A 26,595-nucleotide genomic window follows, 5' to 3' on the forward strand; every position below is an offset into this window, starting at 1 on the left:
ACAATATGGTGAAACCCCGTCTCTACTAAAAATACAAAAATTAGCTGGGCGTGGTGGCGCATGCCTGTAGTCCCAGCTACTCGGGAGGCTGAGGCAGGAGAATCACTTGAACCCCGGAGGCGGAGGTTGCAGTGAGCTGAGATCGCGCCACTGCACTCCAGCCTGGCGACAGAGCAAGACTCTGTCTCAAAAAAAAAAAAAAAAAAAAGTTGATTTTTTCTAAAATAGGTTAAAATTTCTTAACTAAAACCTTAGAAATTAGAGTTCTTGGCACATGACTTTGTATAAAGTCCTATTTTTCATTAAGTGGCATCTGTTGTCTTATTTGTGGGTTGACTCATACTTAAAGCGATCGCTTTCCACAGATTTGTTCATCAGCAAAAAAGCATACAAATGCAGGAATAATTACCATTTTAGAAACAGTGAGGATGGCTCTATCCATCTATAAAAACTGGTGGGGTTGGTGTAAGACAAAATTGGCTAATAAGAGAAATATAGCTAGAGAAATAGAAGGAAACAAAACACCCAGCCAGAACCAGTTAGTTCTCTGGTCATTTGGAGAAGGTTTTACCAGTACTTGTGTGGGTTTGGTAGTTAACTGCAGAGCCATATGTGGCTTCTGTGTTTAATAACTGCAAATGTTTACTCTTAAATTCACTTGCGGTATCTAAATTATGAATAATTAATTCCACAGCATGGGATTGGGGAACCTTAAGAAATATTTTTAATTATCTTTATTAAATCCTAAATTAAAAGCATCACTTCAGGTGTTAAGAACCCAGGATCCCGTCAACTTGTTTACGTATTTTTTTGAACAGATGATAGTGGCTGTGTAACAAATTACCCCTAATTTAGGAGCTTTAGAACCACGAACATTTATCTCCCAGCTTCTGAGGCTGAGGAATCTGGGAGTAGCTTAATTATAGTCAGACGGTAGGTCAGGGGCTGCAGTGATCTTAAAGCTTGCCTGGGGCTGAATTCCTTCCAAGCTCACTCGCATAGTCTTTGGCAGCTCCTTGGTGTTTGTTGGCTGCTGACCTGTTCTATTGGACCTCTCCATAGTTTTCCTGAGTGTTCTCATGACATGAAAGCTGGCTTCCCCCAGAGTGTGTGATTCAAGAGGAAACAAGCAAGAGAGCACCTGAGATGGAGGACACAGCTTCTTGTGTCCTAACCTCAGAAGTGACATCACTTCGGCTGCATGCTAGTGGTCACACAGACCAACTATGGCCCAGTGTAGAAGAGGAAGCAGGCATCATTGGAGGCCATCTTGGAGGCTGGGCTACCACTGTGGCTGTCAAATCTTTGAGGTATTTATACTCTATTGGAAAACTTTAAAATAATGACCTAACAGCTTTAATTTTAAATGTCAGTATTTATGCTGAAAGTTTCATACTTTGCTACTACTACGTTAATGATGAAAAACTTTAAAGATACACCTAGGGGGTATATAGTTGTTTTTTTTTTTTGAGATGGAGTCTCCCTCTGTTGCCCAGGCTGGAGTGCAGTGGTGCTATCTCGGCTCATTGCAACCCCCACCTCCAGGGTTCAAGTGATTCTCCTGCCTCAGCCTCCCGAGTAGCTTGGACTACAGGCACGTGCCACTATGCTGGCTAATTTTTTGTATTTTTACTAGAGACGGGGTTTCACCGTGTTAGCCAGGATGGTCTTGATCTCCTGACCTCGTGATCCGCCCACCTCGGCCTCCCAAAGTGCTGGGATTACAGGTGTGAGCCACCACGTCTGGCCAGGGGGTATATAGTTTTAAAATATTATTTTGGTGCTGAGTGCAGTGGCTCATACCTGTAATCCCAGCACTCTGGGAGGCCAGGAGTTTGAGACCAGCCTGAGGAACATAGCGAGACTCCATTTCTATAAAAAAAAATGTAAAAATTAGCCAGGTGTGGTGGTGCATGCCTGTGGTCCCAGCTACTGAGGAGGGTGAGGCTGGAGGATTGCTTGAGCCCAGGAGGTCGAGACTGCAGTGAGCTGTGATTGTGTCACGGTACTCCATCCTTGGCTACAGAGCCAGACCGTCTCAAAAGATAAAAGAGCCGGGCGCGGTGGCTCATGCCTGTAATCCCAGCACTTTGGAGGCCAAGGCGGGCAGATCACGAGGTCAGGAGATCCAGACCAGTCTGGCCAACATGGTGAAACCCTGTCTCTACTGAAAATACAAAAATTAGCTGGGTGTGGTGGCGCACAGCTGTAGTCGCACCTACTCGGGAGGCTGAGGCAGGAGAATCCCTTGAACCTGGGAGGCAGAAGCTGCAGTGAGCCAAGATCACGCCACTGCACTCCAGCCTGGCAACAGAGCAAGACTCCGTCTAAAAAAAAAATAAAAATAAAAAAGATAAACTAATTAATCTATCCAGTGCCCCTCTTACCATATTCCTTTGGCTCTTTATCTCCCCCACGTGGTGCTCTTTTATCTTAAGAGTATGCACAATTGATAAATGAAAGATGAACTGCAAATTGGAATAATTTGGGTCCTGATTTGTGAATTGAAAAGATTACTTGAAATTTGGAATGTCCCTGGAAATCTAGGACTTCTGGTTATTCACGCCAGACGCGGTGGCTCACGCTTGTAATCCTGGCACTTTGGGAGGCCGAGGCGGGTGGATCACTTAAGGTCAGGAGTTTGAGACCAGCCTGGCCAACGTGGTGAAACGCCATCTCTACTAAAAATACAAAATTTAGCTGGGCGTGGTGGCGGGCGCCTGTAATCCCAGTTACTTGGGAGGCTGAGACAGGAGAATCGCTTAAACCCAGGAGGTGTTCAGTCGGTTGTAGTGAGCCAAGATCACGCCATTGCACTCCAGCCTGGGCAATAAGAGCGAAACTCTTTCCCCCGCCCCACCTCCCCCCAAAAAAGAAAAGAAAATGGATCGGGATCTTTTTTTTTTTTTTAAACGGCATTTACTAAACAGCTAAGTACCTTCTATGAGCAAGGCACTGTACAAGAGCTGTTGGGGATACCAAAATAATATAATCTACCCATTTACTAAAGTTATAAGCCGGACAGTATGGTGACTGGATGTTCAGAAAAGAAACCAGATGACATTATTATGGTACACCAAAAAAGCCCCCCAAAAACTGTACTCAACTGTCACATTCTTATGGAATACAATTTTTAAAGATTGTATACAATTTGCATGTGAAATTCTGCTTACTTTTTGATTAGGTATGCCACTAATGGGTATGTTTAATAAAGATATTTTATACCTCAGATGTACAGACCAGGTCCGGTTGATTTTAGCCAACAATGTATTGTTGAAAAAGACGCTGATATTTTACTGCGGCAAACCACCATTAACATAAATTTTAACCACAGTTTGAGTATTTTATTAGGGATAAGCCTTGAAACTTGAATAGGACTAGTATTTTATTCCTAACAATTTACCGTTTCATAATAAAGGCTGTCTCACTCTTAAGTGGAAAACGTATTATGTCCTACTTTTATAAACTTTGGTTGAACTAAATAAAACAGCAACATGTACCCAATGTTTTTAGACTGTTTTATTCAGTACCATAAACATTCACTAAACTATACAGAGCTAAAATCATGCAAAAGATTGCAAAACAAACTGCCTTGGGAAATTTCCAGTCTAAGCTAAATGGACCAAGTATAGGATTGAATTTTAAGAAGTTGGTGGGAAGATTCCAGCTCTTGTACTCAAAGGTAAGGTCCTAGAATTCTATTTGTTGAATTGTCTGCAGACCCTCTCCCTACAGCAGGGGCGTGGAGCAAATGTGCATTCAGGAAGTGCTTATTAGTCCCCCCAAAGCCTTTTTCGTGACGAAAGACGGATGGAGGCCTCAGACGACTCCGGCAGTCGGACCCTGAACCAAATGCCTGAGCTGCGCTCGAAAGGCTCGTCTCGCAGGAGCTGGCGAGTGGCACGGGCTTCAGTGGCCGGCCTCGGGGAGTCCGTGTCCAGGGCACTCTGTGGCTCGATTCATGTCCCCGCCCTCCCACCTGAGCATACTGGGCAGAGAGCCTGCGGCATCGGGCCAGTCGCGCCTCCTAGTCCGCCCTGGGCAGGTCGCTGGGCCCCAGGCCGCTTTTTACATCTCCTTTAATAAAATGGACAGCAGGGATCCTAACCAGACGTGGGCATCAAGACAAAGGAGGCGGCCAGACGTGCCTGAGGGCCTGCTCGCTAGCTCCCGCCTCCCCATTCCGCGGTCACCCGGGGACAGAGGCCAGGCCGGACTGGGTGGAGTTGGGACTTATACGTCTGCGTCCAGGAAGGCGCCGGGCGAGCCCCAGCTAGACGTGACGGGCGGGGCCGAACACGGCAGCCGACCAGAGGCCCGCGGCGCACCGGCGTGGGGCGGGGCAAGCGGAGCCTCCCGGGATGCCGCGCGGCAGCCGGCTTCCGGCTGTGGGTGGTGCGGGGGAACAGCGGCGGCCGGAAGCTGGCTGAGCCGGCCTTTGGTAACGCCACCTGCACTTCCGGGGGCGTCGAGCCTGGCGGTAGAATCTTCCCAGTAGGCGGCGCGGGAGGGAAAAGAGGTTTGAGGGGCTAGGCCGGGCGGATCCCGTCCTCCCCCGATGTGAGCAGTTTTCCGAAACCCCGTCAGGCGAAGGCTGCCCAGAGAGGTGGAGCCGGTAGCGGGGCCGGGAACATGAGGCAGTCTCTCCTATTCCTGACCAGCGTGGTTCCTTTCGTGCTGGCGCCGCGACCTCCGGATGACCCGGGCTTCGGCCCCCACCAGAGACTCGGTAAAGACCCAGGGGAGTTGGCTTAGGCCGGCGCCTGGAGCGCTCGTTTGAGGGAAGAGCAGGGGAGCTGGGTCTATCAGGTGTTTGGGGGCGGGGTATTGGCGATGGTGGCGCGTCCCTAAGTTTTCAGTGTAGAAGGGGGTGTGGCTCTCGGAGTTTGGGGAAAGAATAAAGGAGATGGGCCTGTCTCTGAGTGGGAAAGGGCTACTGGACGGGCTCCATGTAGTGACTGAGCGCCTGAGAGGGGTTTGCTCCCTAGCTTTGTGTTCGGGGAGGGTGTTGGGAAAGCGGTAAGGAGTAGGGCGGCTGGATCTTGTTTGGAGAGGGAGATGTGGTCAGGGTTCTTGCCTTAGTAAGGAACAAATCTAGTGTTGTGTGTTCCTACCAGAGCCAGAAAGGAAGGGCCCCAAAGCTCCAGAATTCTTCCTGGTCCTCGAAGGAGGGAACTAGAATTTCTGCTGTAGGAGGTACTTATGCAGTAATCTCGTTGGGAGGCGGAGACTGGAGTTGGAGTCTCAAGAGTTGTGTTTTTGCGAACATCCTAAGCACGTTCTTGGTTATTTCAATTGTAGCTTATTGGAGGTGCTTGGGAGATGGGGGGAGGCGGAAACCTGCTAAGCCAACTCGTGATGCTGCCACTATGAATGCTTTCCTTGCACTTTTAAACAAAGAAATTATCAAGAGTGACGAGTTTGATGAGTTTAGAGGCTAGAAAGTAGAGGGTTCCTATTTCATTAGATTTTCCAGAGAGATTGGATTTTAAGGATGGACATGCATTAAGGGATCTGAACTTTGGTGGAAGTAAGTTTGCGTGAACTTGTAGTGTATTTTAAAATCCTTTTCTCTTTCAAAAATTGACGTGTAAGACACTTTAAGTAGTAATAAAGTGTGAAATAATGTTTTCCAAGTGTGTGAAATTGTAGGCTTGCATGGTTGTACTGGTTCCCAAATTTCACCATGATACCATGTGTAGTATTTTTTTTCTTTATATTTAGTGGACAGAAATTGTAATGGATTGATATGGATATTAAAGGTGTTGAGAGTGTTATCACTTGAACAGCTGTCTTATGATTCTTTCCGATTGAAATGGATTACAAGTGACTAATGAAAGGCAAGGGATCTAGTTAGGAGGTGCTGAGAAGTGGTAAGTCAGTACAAATTGAAGGACATTTTGAGGTAGGATTGTGGTTAGGATGGAGGGATAGGGTAAGGGTCTTCATTTTAAGGATAAATGTTAGTAAAAAGAATAAATATGTATTTTGAGATATTAAAATTATATTTGCACCACCCTGACACAACTGTTTCACTTATGTTATTAATCTGTTGTTCGTAGGTAAAAATAAGCATGAGTCCCAAGGAAGCATACAGTTTAAAGAAAAACATTACTTTCTAGATCAATTCATAACATTTGCAGATCGTAAGGTTTTTTAGACCATTTTTTTTTTCCAAGACACAGTCTTGCTCTGTTGCCCAGGCTGGAGTGCAGTGGCGCGATCTCAGCTCACTGCAACCTCCGCCTCCCGGGGTTCAAGCAGTTCACCTGCCTTAGCCTCCTGAGTAGCTGGGATTACAGGCATGTGCCACCACGCCCAGCTAATTTTTGTATTCCTAGTAGAGACGGGGTTTCACCATGTTGGCCAGGCTGGTCTCGAACTCTTGACCTCGTGATCCGCCCACCTGGGCCTCCCTAAGTGCTGGGATTACAGGCATGAACCACCGCTCCTGGCCCATGTGTTTGTTTTTTATTTGCAAAATGCAGACCATCTGTGCCAGAAGAATGCATAGACTTTTCTTTTTTCTTTTCTTTTCTTTTCTTTTTTTTTTTTTTTGAGGCAGTGTTTTGCTCTTGTTGCCCAGGCTGGAGTGCAATGGCGTCATCTCAGCTCACCACAACCTCCGCCTCCCGGGTTCAAGCAATTCTCCTGCCTCAGCCTCCCAAGTAGCTGGGATTACAGGCATGTGCCACCACGTCCGGCTAATGTTTTGTATTTTTAGTAGAGATGGGGTTTCTCCATGTTATTCAGGCTGATCTCGAACTCCTGACCTCAGGTGATCGGCCCACCTCGGCCTCCCAAAGTGCTGGGATTAAAGGCTTGAGCCACCACGCCCGGCCTCTTTTTTTTTTTTTTTTAAACGAAATATTTGAAGGACACACAAGTATTATACGTGGCATTGGAAATACAAAGATCAGACGATATCCATCTTCAAATGGTTATAGCATAGGGAAATAGACATTCATTTAGGACACTTCTAAAACAGCATAGAGGAGAGTGCTAGAGTACGTTATAGCAAATGTTATCACCAAATGAATCTTAGAGATCAAGTCTAGTTTTCAAATAAAGGAGGAGGAAAATGAGTCTCAGGAAGATGCTGTCAGTTGTCAATGATGAACATAGGCCTTGTGGGTATTTTTCTTTTGAAGAATGACTTTTTTTTTTCAGTTTGTTTGACAGCTTACAATATAATTTGTTACTTAACCTTACCATTAGATTGAGTTGGTCAAGACTAGCAAATAGTTTCATAGTTGAAAAGCATGCTTTATTATTTATTTTTTATGTTTATTGTCCTACAAATACTACTATATTGCAGTACTCAATATCGATTAGGCATATGACAACATTTTTCTGAAAGGCAAAAAATACCTAATAAAATGAAGCCTGGTTTTTAGAGTCCTCTATGGGTCACCAAAAATGATTTCAATTGAACTGTTATGAATTGCATAATTTAGGAAAGTTATGAGTCATATGAGCTTAGTCATGATGATATCTTGTTGAAGTTGCAGCTGGGGTGTATAAGTCTCACTTTGATTTCAAAATTGTTTTCCCTTTGTGTTACTTTTAATAAAAGAGGATGTAGTGGGTGGGAGGAAAAAATATAGGTCACAGATGAGGGATGAGAAAGTTTGTATCTGAAACATGTATTTTCAAATTTACCTTGAGGTTATTGGCATGGGGATTCTCCATGTTGCAGTGCTGATTTCATTATTGACAGCACCATTTTACTCAGTATTTTGACATCTGGCTTTCTCTTTTGATGTTAATTTTGCTTACTGGCTGCATTCCTTTGAAACCTAAATGCTTAACTGCCCTAACTGCTCCAAGGGAGATTTAATGTAACTCTGCTTTATATTAGTCTAAGAGATAAACCATATTTCAAGAGTAGAATGGAGAGGAGTTAAGCAGATAATTGTGATGGGGAAACTGGAGAGATCCTTTTGACTTTCACAGGATTTCCTAGAACATTAAATATAGGTTTCCTCCAAGGCCAATTGTGGTTGATTTTTGGATCCTTCACCATTTTCTATTTGTGAGATAATAAGTGTATACAGCTGGAAGTGTAATGTGAAGAAAGTCTGAAAAAGATTGATAGGAAAGGAGGACAGGAATGGGCTTCATTGAGGTAACGGAAGTGAAATGAAAGGCTTTTCATATATGGGTTGAGCATCCCTAATCTGAAATGCTCCAAAATTTGAAACTTTTTGAATGCTGGCATGACAGCACACATTACCCCTAACACACGATTTTTTCACTGTTAGTGGTATATTTTTTACTGTATAGTACTTATGTGTGAATAGGTATAACAAAATGATTACTTATTGTAGCATGTAAAATCAGTCAGGAATGATGGTGATGCCAGACAACCACAGATTATTTATGTGGGTGGCCGAGACAGTGACACCTTTGCTTTCGAATGCTTCGTTGTACACAAACTTTTTTTCATGCAAAAAAAGTTACTTAAAAATATTGTTTAGGCCAGGCGCGGTGGCTCATGCCTGTAATCCCAGCACTTTGGGAGGCCGAGCTGGGTGGATCACGAGGTCAGGAGATCGAGACCATCCTAGCTAACATGGTGAAACCCTGTCTGTACTAAAAATACAAAAAATTAGCCAGGTGTGGTAGCAGGCCCCTGTAGTCCCAGCTACTCGGGAGGCTGAGGCAGGAGAATGGTGTGAACCTGGGAGGCGGAGCTTGCAGTGCGCTGAGATGGCACCACTGCACTCCAGCCTGGGCGACAGAGCGAGACTCCATCTCAAAGTAAGTGAATAAATGAAACATAAATGAATTTTATATTTAGACTTGGGTCCCATCCCCAAGATACCTCATTATGTATATGCAAATATTTCAAAATTTAAAAAATTCTGATGAATGAAACACTTCTGGTCTCAAGCATTTTGGATAAGGGATGCTCAATCTGTATCTCTTTATTTACTCCTAAAATCAGCCAAGGAAATGGGCATCTCTCCGTTTCCCCCACTTCCTTTTTTTTTTTTTTTTTTTCTTTGTTGTTACATGAGTTGTACTGGTTTCACTTCATTTGACAGTGTTCTGCTAATGACTAGACGTGTATCTCTGACCTGGACTTGTTCTCTGGAGTTCATATTCAGCTGCCCATTTGGCACTTCAAATATAACATGTCCAAAATTAGTTACCTTTTTTTTTTTTTTGAGACAGAGTCTCACTGTCACCCAGGCTGGAGCGCAGTGGCGCAATCTTGGCTTACTGCAACCTCCACTTCCCAGGTTCAAGTGATTCTCATGCCTCAGCCTCACGAATAGCTGGGATTACAGGTGTCCCCCACCACGCCTGGCTAATTTTTTTTTTTTTTTTTCTGTATTTTTAGTAGAGATGGGGTTTCATCATGTTGGACAGGCCTGTGTTGAACTCCTGACCTCTGGTGATCCACCTGCCTCAGCCTCCCAAAGTGCTGGGATTACAGACGTGAACCACTGCCCCAGCCAGTTACCTATTCTTTTGATTACAAGAATGAGTAGCTGGACACAGTGGCTTACACCTATAGTCCCAGCACTTTGGGAGGCTGAGGCCGGCGGATGACTTGAGGCCAGGAGTTCAAGACCAGCTTGACCAACATGGTGAAACCTGTCTCTACTAAAAATACAAAAATTAGCCAGGCGTGGTGGTGCGTGCCTGTAATCCCAGCTACTGGGGAGGCTGAGGCAGGAGAATCGCTTGAACCTGGGAGGCAGAGGTTGCAGTGTGCCAAGGTTGAGCCACTGCACTGCAGCCTGGGCTGCAGAGTGAGACTCCATCTCAAAAAAAAAAAAAAAAAAAAAAGAATGAGTATCGGATACAGGTTTAGCCTAGGACTAGGCAGGGCTGCTGGTAATTGTGGAAGTAGTCTCATTGCCTAACCTGAAACTTGCATCCTGGTTACTGGTCTTGCTGGAGAGTCTTGGCTCAGGTTACGTCCCAGGTCTGTTGAGGAGCTCTTGATAGGGAATTAGTTGAAGCAGCTCATACTCCATCCTCCTTTACTGGTATAAATCCATAAAGTTGTTTAGTTCCCAGGCTCTGGGGTCCCTGGCCTAGCAGAGAGCACTGCTCCCTTTTTCTCATTCCTTAGTCCCAACAACCCGCACCTGACACTTAATTACACGTGGCCTGCTTCCCTGTCCTGTGTGTTTTGGGGAGTGCTGAAGAGGAAGGCTCCTGTGTCTTCAGCACAAACACAATAAACACTTCACAGCAGTACTGGCTTTATGTTTTCCATTTCTGATATCAGAAGTAGGAGCATGACATTGATAGTGTCATTTTGGGGGAACTTTTTGTACTTCATGCAGCAGAGCAGTGAAGAGTGAGCTGAGTGCCTTGGGGTTCTGCAGTACACTCTCAAGTAGTATTTTAGGAAAATGCAATTTGCTGAAAAAATAAAAGAAATTAATGTAAAAAATCCACAAGCTGGGCACGGTGGCTCACGACTGTCATCTCAGCATTTTGGAAAGCTAAGGGGGAAGGATCACTTGAGCCCAGGAGTTTGAGACCAGGCTGGGCAACATGGCAAGACCTTGTCTCTACAAAAAAATAGAAACAAAAATTAGCCAGGTGCGGTGGCATGTGCCTGTGGTCCCAGCCACCCGGAGGATTGCTCATGCCCAGGAGGTTGAGGCTGCAGTGAGTGGTGATTGTGCCCTGCACTCTAGCCTGAGCAACAGAGCGAGACCCTGTCTCAAAAACAAAACAAAACAAAAACCCACACGTTTCCAGAACCTTCTCATATAACACTTTATTTACATTGTTCTTAAATACGTGTGGGACAGTTATATACATACCACTATACTTATGTGTATATATGTTGATATACACACAAAATTATATTCATAATTTTTGTTTGTTTGTTTTTGAGATGGAGTCTCACTCTATCACCTAGGCTGGAGTGCAGTGGCGTGATCTCAGCTCACTCACTGCAACCTCTGCCACCCGGGTTCAAGCGATTCTCCTGCCTCAGGCTTCTGAGTAGCTGGGATTACAGGTGCCTGCCACCGCGCCTGGCTAATTTTTGTATTTTCAGTAGAGACTGGGTTTTACCATGTTGGCCAGGCTGGTCTTGAACTCCCACCCTTGTGATCCACCCACCTCGGCCTCCCAAAGTGCTGGGATTACAGGTGTGAGCCACTGTGACCTGCCATATACATAATTTTTTAAAGTTTCACGATTAGTTTTAGCTTAAAAATGTCAGCTCTGGGCTTAATGAAGAAAATATGGATATACTTTATGTCAATGCATTAAAGTGAATGGCCATAAAAGCTTATCCCAGAGACAAAACAATTCAGATATAAGAGAAGTGGGGGAGTGGAAGGTTTATCTAATCTTCTGTAGGCAACTCCACAGCTACAACCAGAAGGCCATTTTGTTACAGGCCTGAAAGCCCCGTTTTCTTTTTATTCTTCTTTGAAACCTTTAGAAGGAACAAAGTATTGGCTACTTTTTACCGCTGATGTCAGTGTTAAGAATCTTGTGATAACATAGATTTACTCTCCCTGCTGAAAATCACTATGTGGCTCATCAGTAACACAACTAGACATGATGACTTAATGCAAAGGAAGTCCTATGTAAATGAGCAATGAAATTGCAACTGTGTATAAGGAACAAAATAGAATATGAAACTCCAGAATCTTTTGTTTTCATTTCTGTTTCTCCCAAGGCTCTATCATTCAAAACTCCAGAATCTTTCAGCATCCAATTGTCTCCTGATATCAGCCCCTCTCTTGTTTTCTTTTCTTTTTTTTTTTTTTAATCACAGTGAGCCACAACCTAGGAGTCTTTTAGTGGTTTCTACTTGGTTTGCTCTACAGCCTACCAGCAGATTTCCTACATTCCGGTCTTGTTCCCCTCTAGCCCATTCTCCACACTGCAGTCATAATGAAATTTCTTTCTTTTTTGGGGGGGATGGAGTCTCACTCTGTCACCCAGGTTGGAGTGCAGTGGCGTGATCTCGGCTCACTGCCACCTTTGCCTCCTGGGTTCAAGCGATTCTCATGCCTCAGCCTCCCAAGTAGCTGAGATTATATGCACCTGCTACCACGCCCAGCTAATCTTGTATTTTTAGCAGAGACAGGGTTTTGCCACGTTGGCCAGGCTGGTCTCTAACTCCTGACCTCAAGTGATCGCCCGCCTTGGCTTTCTCTCTCTTTTGTTTTTTGGATTTTGAGACAGGATCTGGCCTCGTTGCCTAGGCTGGAGTGCAGTGGCACGATATCAGCTCACTGCAACCTCTGCCTCCTGAGCTCAAGCCGTCCTCCCACCTCAGCCTCCTGAGCAGCTGGGACTGCAGGTGTACACCACCACGCCTGGCTAATTTTTGTATTTTATTTTATTTATTTTTTTGGTAGAGACGGGGTTTTGCTGTGTTGCCCAAGCTTGTCTTGAACTCCTGGGGCTCAAGCGATCTACCCATCTTGGCCTCCCAAGGTGCTGGGATGACAGGCATGAGCCACCACAGCTGGCCCATAATGAAATTTCCAACTTACAGCTATTGCCATTATCCAAAGCCCAGAATCCCTGATTTCCTTCCATAGCCCTTCATGGCCTGACCAGTGCCTGACTCTCCAGCCTCACACTTCATATTCTCTCTGTACTGCTCTGCAGTGTAGCCTCATTGAGTTGCTTTCACGTCTTTAAGTGTTGTGTTCTATTTTTTGTGGAATTCAGCATATGTTATGCCCTTGACCTAAGGCCTCTCCTTTCTTTTCCTTCTCTGGGGTGCTGCCTCATCCTTTTGGTCTTCAAAACCGTTTCCCTGGGAAAACATCTTTGACTCAGCAGGCAGGGATCATGCCCCTGCTGTGTCTGTGCATAACTTTCTGTGGCTACTTCTGTCTTGGTCTGTGATGTACTTTATAATAATTTTGGTCTTTCCTCCAGTGTCACAATACTGGAAGTCTGTTTCTTTTTCTCTGTGTTGTATCCTTAGTGCCTGAAAGGTAGGAGGTTCTCAATAAATATTTGTTAAATAATCAAGTAAATGGAGTCTGGTGGAAAAGAGAAAAAATAAGTGTAGAATGTGTGTGCAAGAAAGGAGGGGTAGGGGGATGAAAAAGGTAACAAAAGCACATAACAAAACAACAAAAAGCAAAAACAACAAAAAATAAAACGCAGATGACAAAAAAGATAACAAAATGATGACTGCTGTGCCAACTTGTAGAAAGTAAGGAAGGTGCTCTCATTCTAGAGAGAAGTAGGTAGCCATTGTAGTTTTTTAAAGAGAGAATATGGGCTGGGCTCTGTGGCCCACGCCTGTAATCCCAGCACTTTGGGAGGCCGAAGTGGGTGGATCACGAGGTCAAGAGATCAAGACCATCCTGGCCAACACGGTGAAACCCCGTCTCTACTAAAAATACAAAAATTAGCTGGATAGGTGGTGTGCACCTGTAGTCCCAGCTACTTGGGAGGCTGAGACAGGAGAATCGCTTGAACCCAGGAGGCGGAGGTTGCAGTGAGCTGAGATCACGCCACTGCATTCCAGCCTGGCGACAGAGTGAGACTCCATTTCAAAAAAAAAAAAAAAAAAAAAGAATATGGCCAGACACTGAGCTGAGATAGACAGTGCGGCAGTGTCTGGTATTAACTGTAATAAACTCTACTGTCAGAAGCAGGTGGTTTATACTTAAGTTTATTGAGAGAATTGGATATGGATAAGAGATAAACTCTTGGGAAATGGGGAGAAATATAAATTCTGTTGTAAAGGCTGTAAAAAATTGAGATTACTAGTGGTTAGAATTTTGGAAGTGAAGTGCAGTGAAATATTGAGTACCTGAGAGGTTACTTGTTAGTGAAAACACAATAGCAGTAGTACGTAGCTTCAGTTTGGCTCCAAAGGAAGAACTGTTTTTACTATAGTTTGTAATGGCTTCAGAATCTTCAATTTGAGATATCCAGTTATTAAAAGAGAATCAGTTGCAGTTGAAATGCATTAGTTAAGTATTTTAAAGTGCTTTAGCAAGCTACATTTAAAAAGTGCTTATTATAGAAAATATACCCAAAATAACCAATGATGTTACTGTCTTGTGCTTATTTTTTCTAGACCTATTTTTATACATAGTTAAGATTATACAATATGAATATTTCTGAAATCTATATTTAACATTATAACATATGTATTTTTCCATGTTCTTTCTTTTTCTTTTCTTTCTTTCTTTTTTTTTTTTTTAGACTGGGTCTCATCCTGTCACCCAGGCTGGAGTGCAGTGGTGCTATCTTGGCTTACTGCAGCCTTGACCTCCTGGGCTCAAGTGATCCTCCCACCTGAACCTTCTGAGTAGCTGAGACTACAAGCACATGCCACCATGCCTGGCTAGTTTTATTTTTACTTTTTGGAGAGATGAGGGTCTCACTATTTTGCCCAGGCTGGTCTCGAACTCCTTGGGTCAAGCAATTCTCTCACCTTGACCTCCCAAAGTGCTGGGATTACAGGAGCGAGCCACACCCTCAGCCCCATGTTCTTAAAAACCTTTTGTAAACGACATTTAAAATCGTTGCAGATTTTTTCCCCTGTCTTTGGAAGTGTTACAACATCCAACCATTTCACAGTTACTAATTTACCTTCATTCTGGTTTTTGTCCTTGAAAATAAGGCAAGGCTGAATAATGAACATCTTTGTGGCTAAAGTTTTTTTCTTTACTTTGAGTTGTTACCTTCCTTTAGCTTAGTTCAGTGGTTTTTTCTTTTTCTTTTTTGAGATGGAGTCTTGCCTTGTTGCCCAGGCTGGAGAGTAGTGGTGTGATCTCGGCTCACTGCAACCTCTGCCTCCCAGGTTCAAGCAGTTCTCTTGCCTCAGCCTACCGAGTAGCTGGGATTATAGGCGTCTGCTGCCATGCCCAGCTAATTTTTTGTATTTTTGGTAGAGACAGGGTTTTGCCATGTTGGCCAGGCTGGTCTTGAACTCCTGACCTCAGGTGATCCACCCGCCTCTGCCTCTCAAAGTGCTGGGATTACAAGTGTGAGCCACCATGCCCAGCCAGTTCAGTGATTTTCATATTTGAGTGTGTCAGCCTTGCCTGGAAGCCTTGTTAAACACAGACTATTGGATCCCACTGGGCGGATTTCTGTTTGAGCAGGTCTGAGGGGAGACCTGAGCATTTGCATTTTTAACAAATTCCCAGTTGATGATGATGCTGCTGGTTTGGGAACTACACTTTGAGAACTACTGGGCTATATTATTGACAATGAAACTATAATGTTGAGGTTAAGTTCCTAAGTCAGTAGGAGTGATTATGATCTTGAATGAAACTGAGTTCATGTACCAACCTGTATCAGGGAAATTGAAGAACTAAAGGATCATATTGCATTTCAGCACTGAGAATTCGTGCAGTTTGTGAACATGTGAATGCTGATATGTGCAAGGTTTTTGCTGAGTATTGTGAGGCAAGGATGTTGTAATGAATAAAACATAGCCCTTTTTGGCTTTTTTTTTTTCTTTTCTTTTCTTTTGAGATGGAGTCTTGCTCTGTCGCCAGGCTGGAGTGCAGTGATGTGATCTCAGCTCACTGCAACTTCCGCCTCCCAGGTTCAAGCGATTCCTCTGCCTCAGCCTCATGAGTAGCTGGGACTACAGGCGCCCGCCACCACGCCTGGCTAATTTTTTGTATTTTGGTAGAGACTGGGTTTCACCATGTTTGCCAGGATGGTCTCCATCTCCTGACCTTGTGATCCCCCTGCCTTGGCCTCCCAAAGTGCTGGGATTACAGGCGTGAGCCACCGTGCCCAGCCCGGCCTTTTTTCCCCCGCTTAGAGATGGAGTCTTGCTCTGTCGCCCAGGCTAGAGTGCAGTGGTGCAATCTCAGCTCCCTGCAACATCTGACTCCTGGGTTCAAGCGATTCTTCTGCCTCAAACTAGCTGGGATTACAGGCATGCACCACCATGCCCGGCTAATTTTGTATTTTTAGTAGAGACAGGGTTTCACCATGTTAATCAGGCTGGTCTGGAACTCCTGGCTTCAGGTGATCCTTGGCCTCCCAAAGTGCTGGGATTACAGGTGTGAGCCACCATGCATGGCCTCATTTGGGAAACTTTTGATATCAGAATCTTAGGTTTTTCATTAGAGATTGTCAGATTTCCATATTCCTCTGGAAGGTAAAGGCCTAATTGCTAGCATTCTGGAAGCCAGTTAGGGTAGGAGGGTAGGAGGGTAGGGTATTGGGTAGAGGATAAAGAAGGGGTTTGGGAAAGGTGGGGGGTGTCTCTTGGCAGTTGTATGGTTAAATTGAGTTTTTGTTTTATTTAGTGATATGTGTTTTTTGGGTACATGTGATATTTTGATACCTGTGTATAATGTGTAGTGATCAAATCAGGGTGATTGGGATACCCATCATTTGAAACATCTTTTCTGTGTTAGGAATATTACAAGTCTTCTAGCTGTTTTGAAGTATACAATAAATTGTTAACTATAATTTCTGTACTGTACTATCAAATATTAGAACTTACTAATCAAACTGTATTTTTGTAACACTGACCACTTTCTGTTCATCTCCACCACTCCCACTTCCCTTCTCAGCCTCTGGTAACCACCATTCTGCTGTCTACCTCCACGAGATCCACTTTTTTAGCTTCCACACATGAGTAAGAGTCTTTCTTTTAAAACTGGTTTTGTGAGCATATTTAACATCAGTAGCAGTAAACTTGTATTTTAAGCTCCTGTTGCTGTATTTTGAGGACCTTCTAAGTCCATTGGAAGGATTTTGAATACCATAGTGTCTGCAGTGATAGTTGTTGAAAGAAAGGGAAGGCATCAGTGCAAATATTTTTAGACAGTTTTTAAAGAGACTCAAGTCACCCAATTTGTCTTCTAAAAATCCTGATTTTGGAAGAGGCAGTGGAGTTTCTGTTGATAAAAAATGATTTATAGTTTGTGCTTGGCACTTCCTAATGGATTACATCAGGAAAGATTTATTGTCTGGCACTCTCATTTTAACGATACTACAATTGATTATTAGGTTTAGATGCTAATACCTTTTTTACCTTTATTTCAGAGAAGCTTGATTCTTTGCTCTCAGACTACGATATTCTCTCTTTATCTAATATCCAGCAGCATTCGGTAAGAAAAAGAGATCTACAGACTTCAACACATGTAGAAACACTACTAACTTTTTCAGCTTTGAAAAGGTAATTTGAATTATTCATGGAATAATGTTGGGGCACTGGGGGCTTGGTTTGGCAAAAACAAAAAAGTAAGGGTATCTACTGAAATCTTGGGAAATTACATTTTAAAGATTTGTAATTAATTTCCAGTATAATGCTTATTCTAAAATTCATACAGGGGCTGGGTGCAGTGGCTCACGCCTGTAATCTGAGCACTTTGGGGGGCCAAGACATGTGGATTGCTTGAGCTCAGGAGTTTGCCCAAGCTCAGCCTGGGCAACATGGCAAAACCCCGTCTCTACTAAAAGTACAAAAATTAGGCATGGTGACACGTGCCTGTAATCCCAGCTACTTGGGAGGCTGAGGCAGGAGAATCACTTGAACCGGGGAGGTGGAGGCTGCACTAGCCGAGATGGTGCCACTGCACTCCAGACTGGGCAAGAGAGTGAGACTCTGTCTCAAAAAATAAATAAATAAAATAAATAAAGTTCATACTGATGAGTATTTTTAAAAAAGTAAATAGATATTGCAGAGGTCTTAATGATGGTAACGATGTTTAGAAAATTCTAACATAATTTAAATTAATTGAATGCTTATAAAACCTTTTGTTTTTGGTGCTACTTTATAACCATCAATCATGTGCTAAATATTATCTTTATATATGAAGAAATAAAGATTTTGTTCAGGACCCCACAGCCTGGTGGTGAGCTGGGTCTAGATTTTACTGTTCTATTTATCTATTTAGCTAACTAGTTACTTAGTTTCCAGGATTCTTTAACCTGCTTCATATTTATTTATTTTTAAAAACAGGGTCTTGCCATGTTGCCCAGGCTGATCTTGAACTTCTGGGCTCAGGTGGTCTTTCCATCTTGGCCTCCCAAAGTGCTGGGATTACAGGTGTGAGCCACCATGCCTGGCCCAAATTTAATGTTCTTTCTACATTGAGTTCCTCTTACTTCTTAGCATAAATTGATGGATATGTTCTATTTCAGTAGTAATTTTAATACCACGTATTGTTTTGCACATTGAAATGTTAAATAATTGCAGGCCTCTTTTTAAAGTCTTTAGGAAGCTTTATTCAGTATCAAAAAACAGACACATGGAGAATTGACTGAATTATTCTTTATTTATTTTTTTGAGAGTCTTGCTCTGTCGTCCAGGCTGGAGTGCAGTTGTGTGATCTTGGCTCACTGCAACCTCTGCCTCCTGGGTTCAAGCGATTCTTGTGCCTCAGCCTCTCGAGTAGCTGGGACTACAGGTGCACAGCACCACGCCTGGGTAATTTTTGTTATTTTTAGTAGAGACAGAGTTTCACCATGTTGGCCAGGCTGGTCTTGAACTCCTCACCTCAAGTGATCCACCATTTCGGCCTCCCAAAGTGCTGGGATTACAGACAGGGGCCACTGCATCTGGCCATCTTTATTCTTTATATAGGACAAGCCTTCTCAACTATGTTAAAAAATAAAAGGAATATGTGCGTCTGGTTTAAAAAACAAGCCATGGAGGATATGCAAAGTTTTTACTTCTAACTCAGTTAGACTTCTCAGACCCAGAGAGGTTTCCTTTGTAAACTTCCAATTTTTTGTTTTGTTTTGTTTTTTGTTTTTTGAGACAGAGTTTTTGCTCTTGTCGCCCAGACTGGAGTGCAATGGCACAATCTTAGCTCACTGAAGCCTCCACCTCTCGGGTTCAAGCAGTTCTCCTGCCTCAGCCTCCCGAGTAGCTGGGATTACAGGCGCCCACTGCCACGCTCAGCTAATTTTTGTATTTTTAGTAGAGATGAGGTTTCACCATGTTGGCCAGGATGGTCTTGAACTCCTGACCTCAGGTGATCCACCTGCCTCAGGCTCCCAATGTGATGGGATTACAGGTGTGAGCCACCGTGCCTGGCCCAAAATATTTTAATACATGTTTTTTGCCTATAGGTCTCTCTCTGTGTGTGTATAGGTGATATAGATAGCATATTTACCTCATTTTAAACAGCAGCATAAATATTCCTATTGCATAAAATTGTAACAACGTACTAATACACTACAGTTGGATATTGTTTAACCAAAGTGATTTTTTTAATACAACAAACAGTGCTCTAGTGAGTATCTTTGTAAATGTGTACCTTGGTGAGGTGTTTTTATAGGATATATTCCTGGAAGGAGAATTACTGGGTCAAGGATATGTATACTATGTTTATTGATATTGCTCTTTCCTCCCAAAGAGATTTGACAAATTTATTCTTCCAGCAGCAATATATGAGTTTACCTGTTTCCTGTTATCTTTGCCAATAGTAGGTTTATCAGCCTTTAACTGTCACCCCTCTAAAGGGCATGGCATTTTATAGTTGTTTTGATTTTCATTTTGTGTGACATTGAGCATCTCTTTATATATTTGTAAGTAATTTGTTTTATATTTCTGTAAACTGCCTTTTTATCTCTTTTGACTATTTTTCTATTGAATTTGTCTTTCTAACTACTGAATTGTAGCAGTGCTTAGTATATTAAGGAGATTGGTTCATTGTCATGTGGTTATTTTAGGCAAATTTTTAATGCAAATTAATTTTTCCTAGCTATTGCAATTATCCTTAGGTTATTTTTTAATGACTTCTTTTTATTCGATTTTATGTCAGAATATTACAGTATTGGTTATTAGCTTTCAACTTACACCAAATTTGAGCAGGTTGGTAATATTAATAGCTACAGTTAATCAGGTACTTATTTTCTGTAATTTACTGGCATTTTACATAAGTTATCTCTAAAAGTGATTCCTTTTTTGAAGGAACAACAAAAAAAAAAAATTAAGGCTTAGACAGCTTAGTAACTTGCCCAAGATTACTCAGCTAGTAAATGACAGATACAAGATTTGAACAAAGGTTGGACTCCAAAACTTGTGTTATTTCTGCTATACTGGTGGAGAGTTTGGTGAAGAAGTGGATATAGTAGCAAGAAATGAGTAGGAGCGAAGGAAGAGTGAGGAAACTATAAAATGAAAAGAACTCAAAGTTTAGCTTTTTGGGTTTCTTTGGATTTGAAGTGGCCTGTAGAATCCGTATTCTAGAGGCAAAAACTTCCATAGCCTTACATATTTCTCTTTCAAGTTTGGTAGATGACATTGATTCCCTAAGAAAATATTAAATCATAGCCACTTGTTATCTTTTCTCTGTGTAAGAAAGCAGGGAAGTATGTAATTTATTTTACAAAGTTTCCATACTAAATATTTAATGGGAAATTTATCTAACAGTCTATGGAATTTTATACCAGGTGTTTTAAAATACGTTATTTCCTTTAATCCCCAAAACCATTCAGTTATTAGGTGATATTATTTCCATTTGTAGATAAATACTTAGGATTCAAAGATTGAGGCCAAGGTCAGACAGTGAGTAAATGAAAGTAGGACTTAAGCCAAGTTTGTCAGACTCCAAAGCCCATACCCTTTCTTTTCTATCATATTGCGTCATTAAAGTTTAAAACAAGAACAAAAACAAAGATAGCTGAAGTAATCAGTTTGTATCAGGGCTGAATTAACTCTATGAAACCCCTCATTACTTGATGGTAAATGAGAAGATTCCGTTTTTTGATAGCAGTGGAAGGCAAAGTAATTTAAACCAAGATCATTGCATTAAATTTGGATGTAACTATTAGAGGTTGAAAAAGCATAGAAACACTGAGAGGTTGTATGAAGAGTTGAAGTAACTTAAGAAAAAAAGAAACTTGTTTAAAATTTGCCTTACAAGTTTCATTTCCTTTTTGTTATAAATCAAGAAATTATCAGCCAGGCGTGGTGGCTCACATATGTAATCCCAGCACTTTGGGAGGCCGAGCTGGATGGATCATGAGGTCATGAGGTCAGGAGATCGAGACCATCCTGGCTAACACGGTGAAACCCTGTCTCTACTAAAAATACAAAAAATTAGCCAGGCGTGGTAGCAGGCGCCTGTAGTCTCAGCTATTTGGGAGGCTGAGGCAGGGGAATGGCGTGAACCCAGGAGGTGGAGCTTGCAGTGAGCCGAGATTGCGCCACTGCACTCCAGCCTGGGCGACAGAGTGAGACTCCGTCTCAAAAAAAAAAAAAAATCAAGAAATTATCTTATTTTTAAATAACGAAAAAGCTGCGGAGTATATACTGTTTTGATACTTTTTTGATGTTGCCTGAATTTTTTTGGAAAAAGTTAAATGTTTCTCCTAAAAGTGAAATATATCAGATTACTTGAGAAGGTCTAGAACTGATAAAGAAATGAAAGTGATATACCTGACTAAATAGACCATTAAAAATGGTTAGGGTAATAATGTTGATTCAAACTGGTTAGCTGGTCTTTAGTTACTGTAAATTCTTAAGTCAAAAGTCAGAAAGATAAAACGTTAAAGAAATCTGTAAGAAAATGACTTCACATAATTTTGGGAGGATAAAGTAAAAGAAATTTTGACATTCTGTTGGAAGTTTTATAACTCAAAAGCTAATATTGGAAAATCAAAAAACATGAATTTTATAATCGCTTGGTCTTTATCTTTAGAAAAGATTCTTAGTGTAGCAAATGAAAAATGCAATTCCACTGATTTCTTTCTGAAAAGAACATTAAGTAATGTTGCAACTCTTAGCTTTAAAACAAAATAATAAGACATTTATAATAAGTATGCTTTTGAAAGTTCTCAGCGTAACTGGAGGGAAAAATCATAACTGAGAATGTGTGGGAAGATATGTTTTAGGATAGCAGAAGAAAATGTTCCAAGGATTTACGAAATAATGTTCTATTGTCCTTTCCCTTTGACCATTAAAAAACCACAAGCAAACTAAAATTACCTTGTTATGCTCAAAAAGTTAAAAATATTTGTTGCCATGGAGATAGTCCCAGTCTAGATTTCTTTCCGGTAGTTTAAAGACTTTTGCAATCCCATGGGGAAGTAATATATTTTCAGTACAACAGCTGACAAAATTTGTTTCTGTGGGTGAGATGAATAATATACCTTTCTTTGTCTTTGGTGTTCATGGACACATTGAAAGACTATAAATAATACTTGAGAAAGTCTTGCTCACCACTCCTAGTTTTCATGTAAGGATGGAAAGTCATAGAAAACAAAAAGAATAGTAAGCCAATTAAAGAACTGGACTGAAACTCAACAAAAAGAATAGTAAGCCCACTAAAGAACTGAAGTGTATATCCCCTCCCCTCTCCTCCCCTCCCTTCCCCTTCCCTTCCCCTCTCCTCCCCCTCTCCTCCCCTCTCCTCCCCCTCTCCTCCCCTCTCCTCCACCTCTCCTCCCCTCCCCTCCCCTCCCCTCTTTTCCTGTCTTCTGGTGCCAATGGAGTCTATATTCTAATGTCTGTCTTAGATACCTTGTATTTATTTTCCTAACTGTAATTGTGGATTACTTTTTTGCAAGATATGTTGTTTTGAGGAGGAAAAAAAGCATGAGTACTTTTTTTTAATCTTATTTTGAGCGGGAGTCTCGCGCTGTCACCCAGGCTGGCGATCTCGGCTCACTGCAGGCTCCGCCTCCCGGGTTCACTCCATTCTCCTGCCTCAGCCTCCCAAGTAGCTGGGACTATAGGCACCCGCCACCACGCCTGGCTAATTTTTATATTTTTAGTAGAGATGGGGTTTCGCCGTGTTAGCCAGGATGGTCTCGATCTCCTGACCTCGTGATCCGCCCAGCTCAACCTCCCAAAGTGCTGGGATTACAGGCGTGAGCCACCACGCGCGGCCGCATGAGTACTTTTAAATATAGAAAGCAGCATTTATTAATTTTGCACAGCAATAAGAATTTTCTCATAGTCCACCCAGCTTGATAGAGACAGCATAGTACAGGGTTTTGAAATAAACCAGGTTTATTTCCCAGTTTCACCATTTACTAGCTGTGTAACTTTGAGTAGGTTGATTAGCTTCCAAGCCTCAATTTGTACTTGTGTGAAGTGGGGATAATAGATGCATAGTACCTAACACCAAGTAGGTGTTCAATAAATGGTATATAATAGGATTAGTTTTTAATAATAATTTTTTTAGATAATCAGGATTCCAACTTAACTACGCAGTCGTGTGTGTTTCCTTATTCTTCAGTGTTTTCCAGGAGAGATGAATGTATAAGTTCTTTGAATATCTTTACCCTAGTGTGAGTTTATTGTGATCTGCTGTTTTTATAGCTAAATAAATTAGTCCATTTGTCGTTACAGGAGATATATTGCTCTAAGTACCTAATAAGACTTTAGTTGTAACTTGCATAGTGTTTTATTAATGTCAATGCTTCTGGCTTTTTAAGAAAGTTTAATTATGTGAAAATGAGACTTAAAATTTGTGTGCTTAGAGTAAAACATGAATGCATTTTTCTTCAGGCATTTTAAATTATACCTGACATCAAGTACTGAACGTTTTTCACAAAATTTCAAGGTCGTGGTGGTGGATGGTAAAAATGAAAGCGAGTACACTGTAAAATGGCAGGACTTCTTCACTGGACACGTGGTTGGTTAGTATGGAGCTTGTTGGTTTGCCCCTGTGTCTGGTGTATTAGGTCTCCAAATCTAACTTGATTGCATATTCTTTTCTGGTGCAGGATAGTGGGGACGGGGTGTCATAGAAGTGCTATTCTTTGACTTTTCTTTGAGGTATATAAGTTTAGAGGCAGGAACATTCTAATAGGAGGAAATGAGTATTATCTAAATGTCATACTAGCTGGCTGGTTTAATGATTAAAATTAAATTCTTCTTAAGTGATAGGAATTTAACCTTTCTTTTCATCAGTGACTGTAAGCTTTCTTTATGATATTTTAAACAGGGAAGCTTGGAGATAAAATACTTGGTGATCCTATTACGTATGTATTTGAGAAAATCTATCAAACAAGCAATTGCAGTTTACTTTTTGACTTTTTTCTGCAATGAGAAAAAAAAATGTCATTGAAATCCACAAATAGTATAGTTCCTAGGCCTGTACATTCTAAATCATGCTTTCTGTCTCTCTTAGTTCTTCCTTTACCTAAAAGTAGATAAAATTATTCCAGAAGAAAATCTTAGCAGTTTTGTTTGTTTTGGGAAAGGGATAGGTTTCAAGTGACTAAACTTGAGGCTACCCATTAGGAGTTGAGATTATCTAGCTTCTTTCTGGAGCCTTTGTTTCTTGTTTTGCAGAGCTCTCACAGTACTAGGCAAATTCCACCCTGAAGGATTTAATTTTTATTGAGAGTAATGCATAGTTTCTTATTTGATGTAAGTATTTTTAAATAATAAATTTTTTTTTTCTCTTAAGGTGAGCCTGACTCTAGGGTTCTAGCCCACATAAGAGATGATGATGTTATAATCAGAATCAACACAGATGGGGCCGAATATAACATAGAGGTAAATTTATATGTGAATTTTTTTTCAGTAGCTTATATCTCTGATTTTCAAAAAGCTGCTCAGTTTTGCAAAGGTGAAAAGTAATTATACTTATTTCTTTCCTCTTCGTATTTGAAGTTTTTTACTAGGAAAGTAGACTTTTTAAAAAAGGATAATCTCTAAGAAGCTGTGTTATGATACACCCTGTATTTCTAAGTACCATAATTGAGAGAGTTACATATGGGATGGATAATAGGAAGAGAAAACTTTCTTTCCCTCCTGACTCATTTTTTAATTCTTTCTCAAATAATAAATGTAAACATCCTCAGAAATGAAAAGTGAAGTATTATTTTTCAATTTCTCTGTTTTTCTGCTAGACACACTGGAAATGCTAGATCAATGAAAGGTGATAGTTCATAGTCTGAGAAGTTAAAGAGGAAGCTAGGAAAGTCAGGCTGTGGTCACTCTTCCATTGAAAGAGTAGCAGTAGAAATCAAGACCACAGTGGCTGCATTGGTTAAGACACATATCTATCTGTCAGATATTAGTCTACAAAACAAAACGTTTACTACATAATTGTGAATTGAAGTTGATTCTGTGTTTCCTGAAAAATGAGAAGACTCTGGGTGGTGGTGGTGATATCACTAAAATAGATCACCTGTGGGAAAACTGAGTAAGATTGGTCAAAATGAAATGTTCAGGTGTATTTGAGTGCTCAATAGGGGTAAAACAGTCTGCTGGAGCTATATATACTATATGTTTTAATTATATCCAATCTACATGACTGTTAGTCCTTTGACTGTCTATTATTGTGAAAAAGAAACCTATGGCCTTGCAGTATGTTATAGTTTGTTAATGTTTAAGCTATTTAATGTCAATGTTTTGAGGAGTCTGGCCTACCAGAAAGAGTCAGAAATTTAGTAGAAAGTAAAGGAACTAATATTATAAATGCATTCATTCTAGAATAGGCAAAGCATCACTGGAATGTCTTAAATTTGCCTGTTCTTTCAAATCAATTTATTTTTTAAGAATACCTTTATTTTAAAATATATGCTCATTGCAAAATTCGGAAAATAGATTATCTGTACTTGGACAGATAACTACTATTGACATTTTGACAGACATCCTTCCAAATTTTTTTTTCTATGTGTAAATACACAAATAAATATACCCACTATTTTTTCCTGCAAAACTAGGACCATACAATATGTACAGTTTGTCTTCACACATTTTTCATTTAACAATATGATTATGAACCTTTTCGTGTTAATGTAGATCTAAATTAGGGGTTTTTTTTGTTTTTGTTTTTTTTGAGACGGAGTCTTGCTCTGTCACCCAGGCTAGAGTGCAATGGCGTGATCTTGGCTCACTATAACCTCTGCCTCCCCGGTTCAGGCGATTCTCCTGCCTTAGCCTCCCAAGTAGCTGGGACTGCAGGCGTGTGCCACGATGTCCGGCTAATTTTTTTTTTTTTTTTTTGAGATGGAGTATCACTCTGTCACTCAGGCTAGAGTGCACTGGCGTGGTCTCGGCTCACTGCAACCTCTGGCTCCTGGGTTCAGGCGGTTCTCCCGCCTTAGACCCTTGAGTAGCTCAGACTACAGGCACATGCTACCTCACCTGGCTAATTTTTGTATTTTTAGTAGAGACGGGGTTTCACCATGTTGGCCAGGATGGTCTCGATCTCCTGACCTCATGATCTGCCAGCCTCGGCCTCTGAAAAGTGCTGGGATTATAGGCGTGAGCCACTGTGCCTGGCCTCAACTGTTTTGTTTCTAACTTTTGAAATAAAAGGTATTGTAGTGAACAGCCTTGGGCACACCTTTTGGTGCATGTGTTTAGTTGGAATAGTCTGGATGATAGGTAATAGTCTGGGAAGTTAAATGAAGAAACTGTAGGAAGCTCTGTCTAGGCTGTGCGAGGGCTTCAGATAAACTCCCATAGCTGAGTAGCTTAACACAAGCAAAGTTTTTTCTTACTCTCCTGTGGCTTGATGTGGGTTAGGTGGTTCTCCTCTACTTTGTGGCTTTGACTTTTGGACACATGTCCTCTGTAGTTCTCACAGAAAGAAAACAGAGCTAGAGAATTATACAGGATATTAAGAGCCAGGCTTGGAAATGGCCTTCCGTTCAATACATTCTAGAACACTTTATCTCTGACCTGCTACAAAGGAGAATGGAAAAGATAGTCGTAATTTGAGCTCA

General features: G+C 41.6%; 1 protein-coding gene across 5 annotated transcripts in view; it reads left to right on the forward strand.

The window, feature by feature from the left end:
- Positions 1 to 4,311: 4,311 nt before the first annotated feature.
- The window catches only part of ADAM17 (ADAM metallopeptidase domain 17), a 67,408-nt gene continuing 45,124 nt past the window's right edge, over positions 4,312 to 26,595 (forward strand). Inside the window, exons 1-4 of one of the 5 annotated variants that reach the window (XM_515293.9) lie at positions 4,312 to 4,729; positions 16,993 to 17,125; positions 23,417 to 23,547; positions 24,324 to 24,412. In XM_515293.9, coding sequence (XP_515293.4) covers positions 4,633 to 4,729; positions 16,993 to 17,125; positions 23,417 to 23,547; positions 24,324 to 24,412 — 450 coding nt within the window. In that variant the 5' untranslated portion in view covers positions 4,312 to 4,632. The remainder of the gene's footprint in view (positions 4,730 to 16,992; positions 17,126 to 23,416; positions 23,548 to 24,323; positions 24,413 to 26,595) is intronic. The other 4 variants (XR_010149632.1, XM_063790124.1, XM_063790125.1 and 1 more) reach the window with 4 other exon arrangements.

Source organism: Pan troglodytes, chromosome 12 (assembly GCF_028858775.2).
Source record: "Pan troglodytes isolate AG18354 chromosome 12, NHGRI_mPanTro3-v2.0_pri, whole genome shotgun sequence".
Taxonomy (NCBI): Eukaryota; Metazoa; Chordata; class Mammalia; order Primates; family Hominidae; genus Pan; species Pan troglodytes.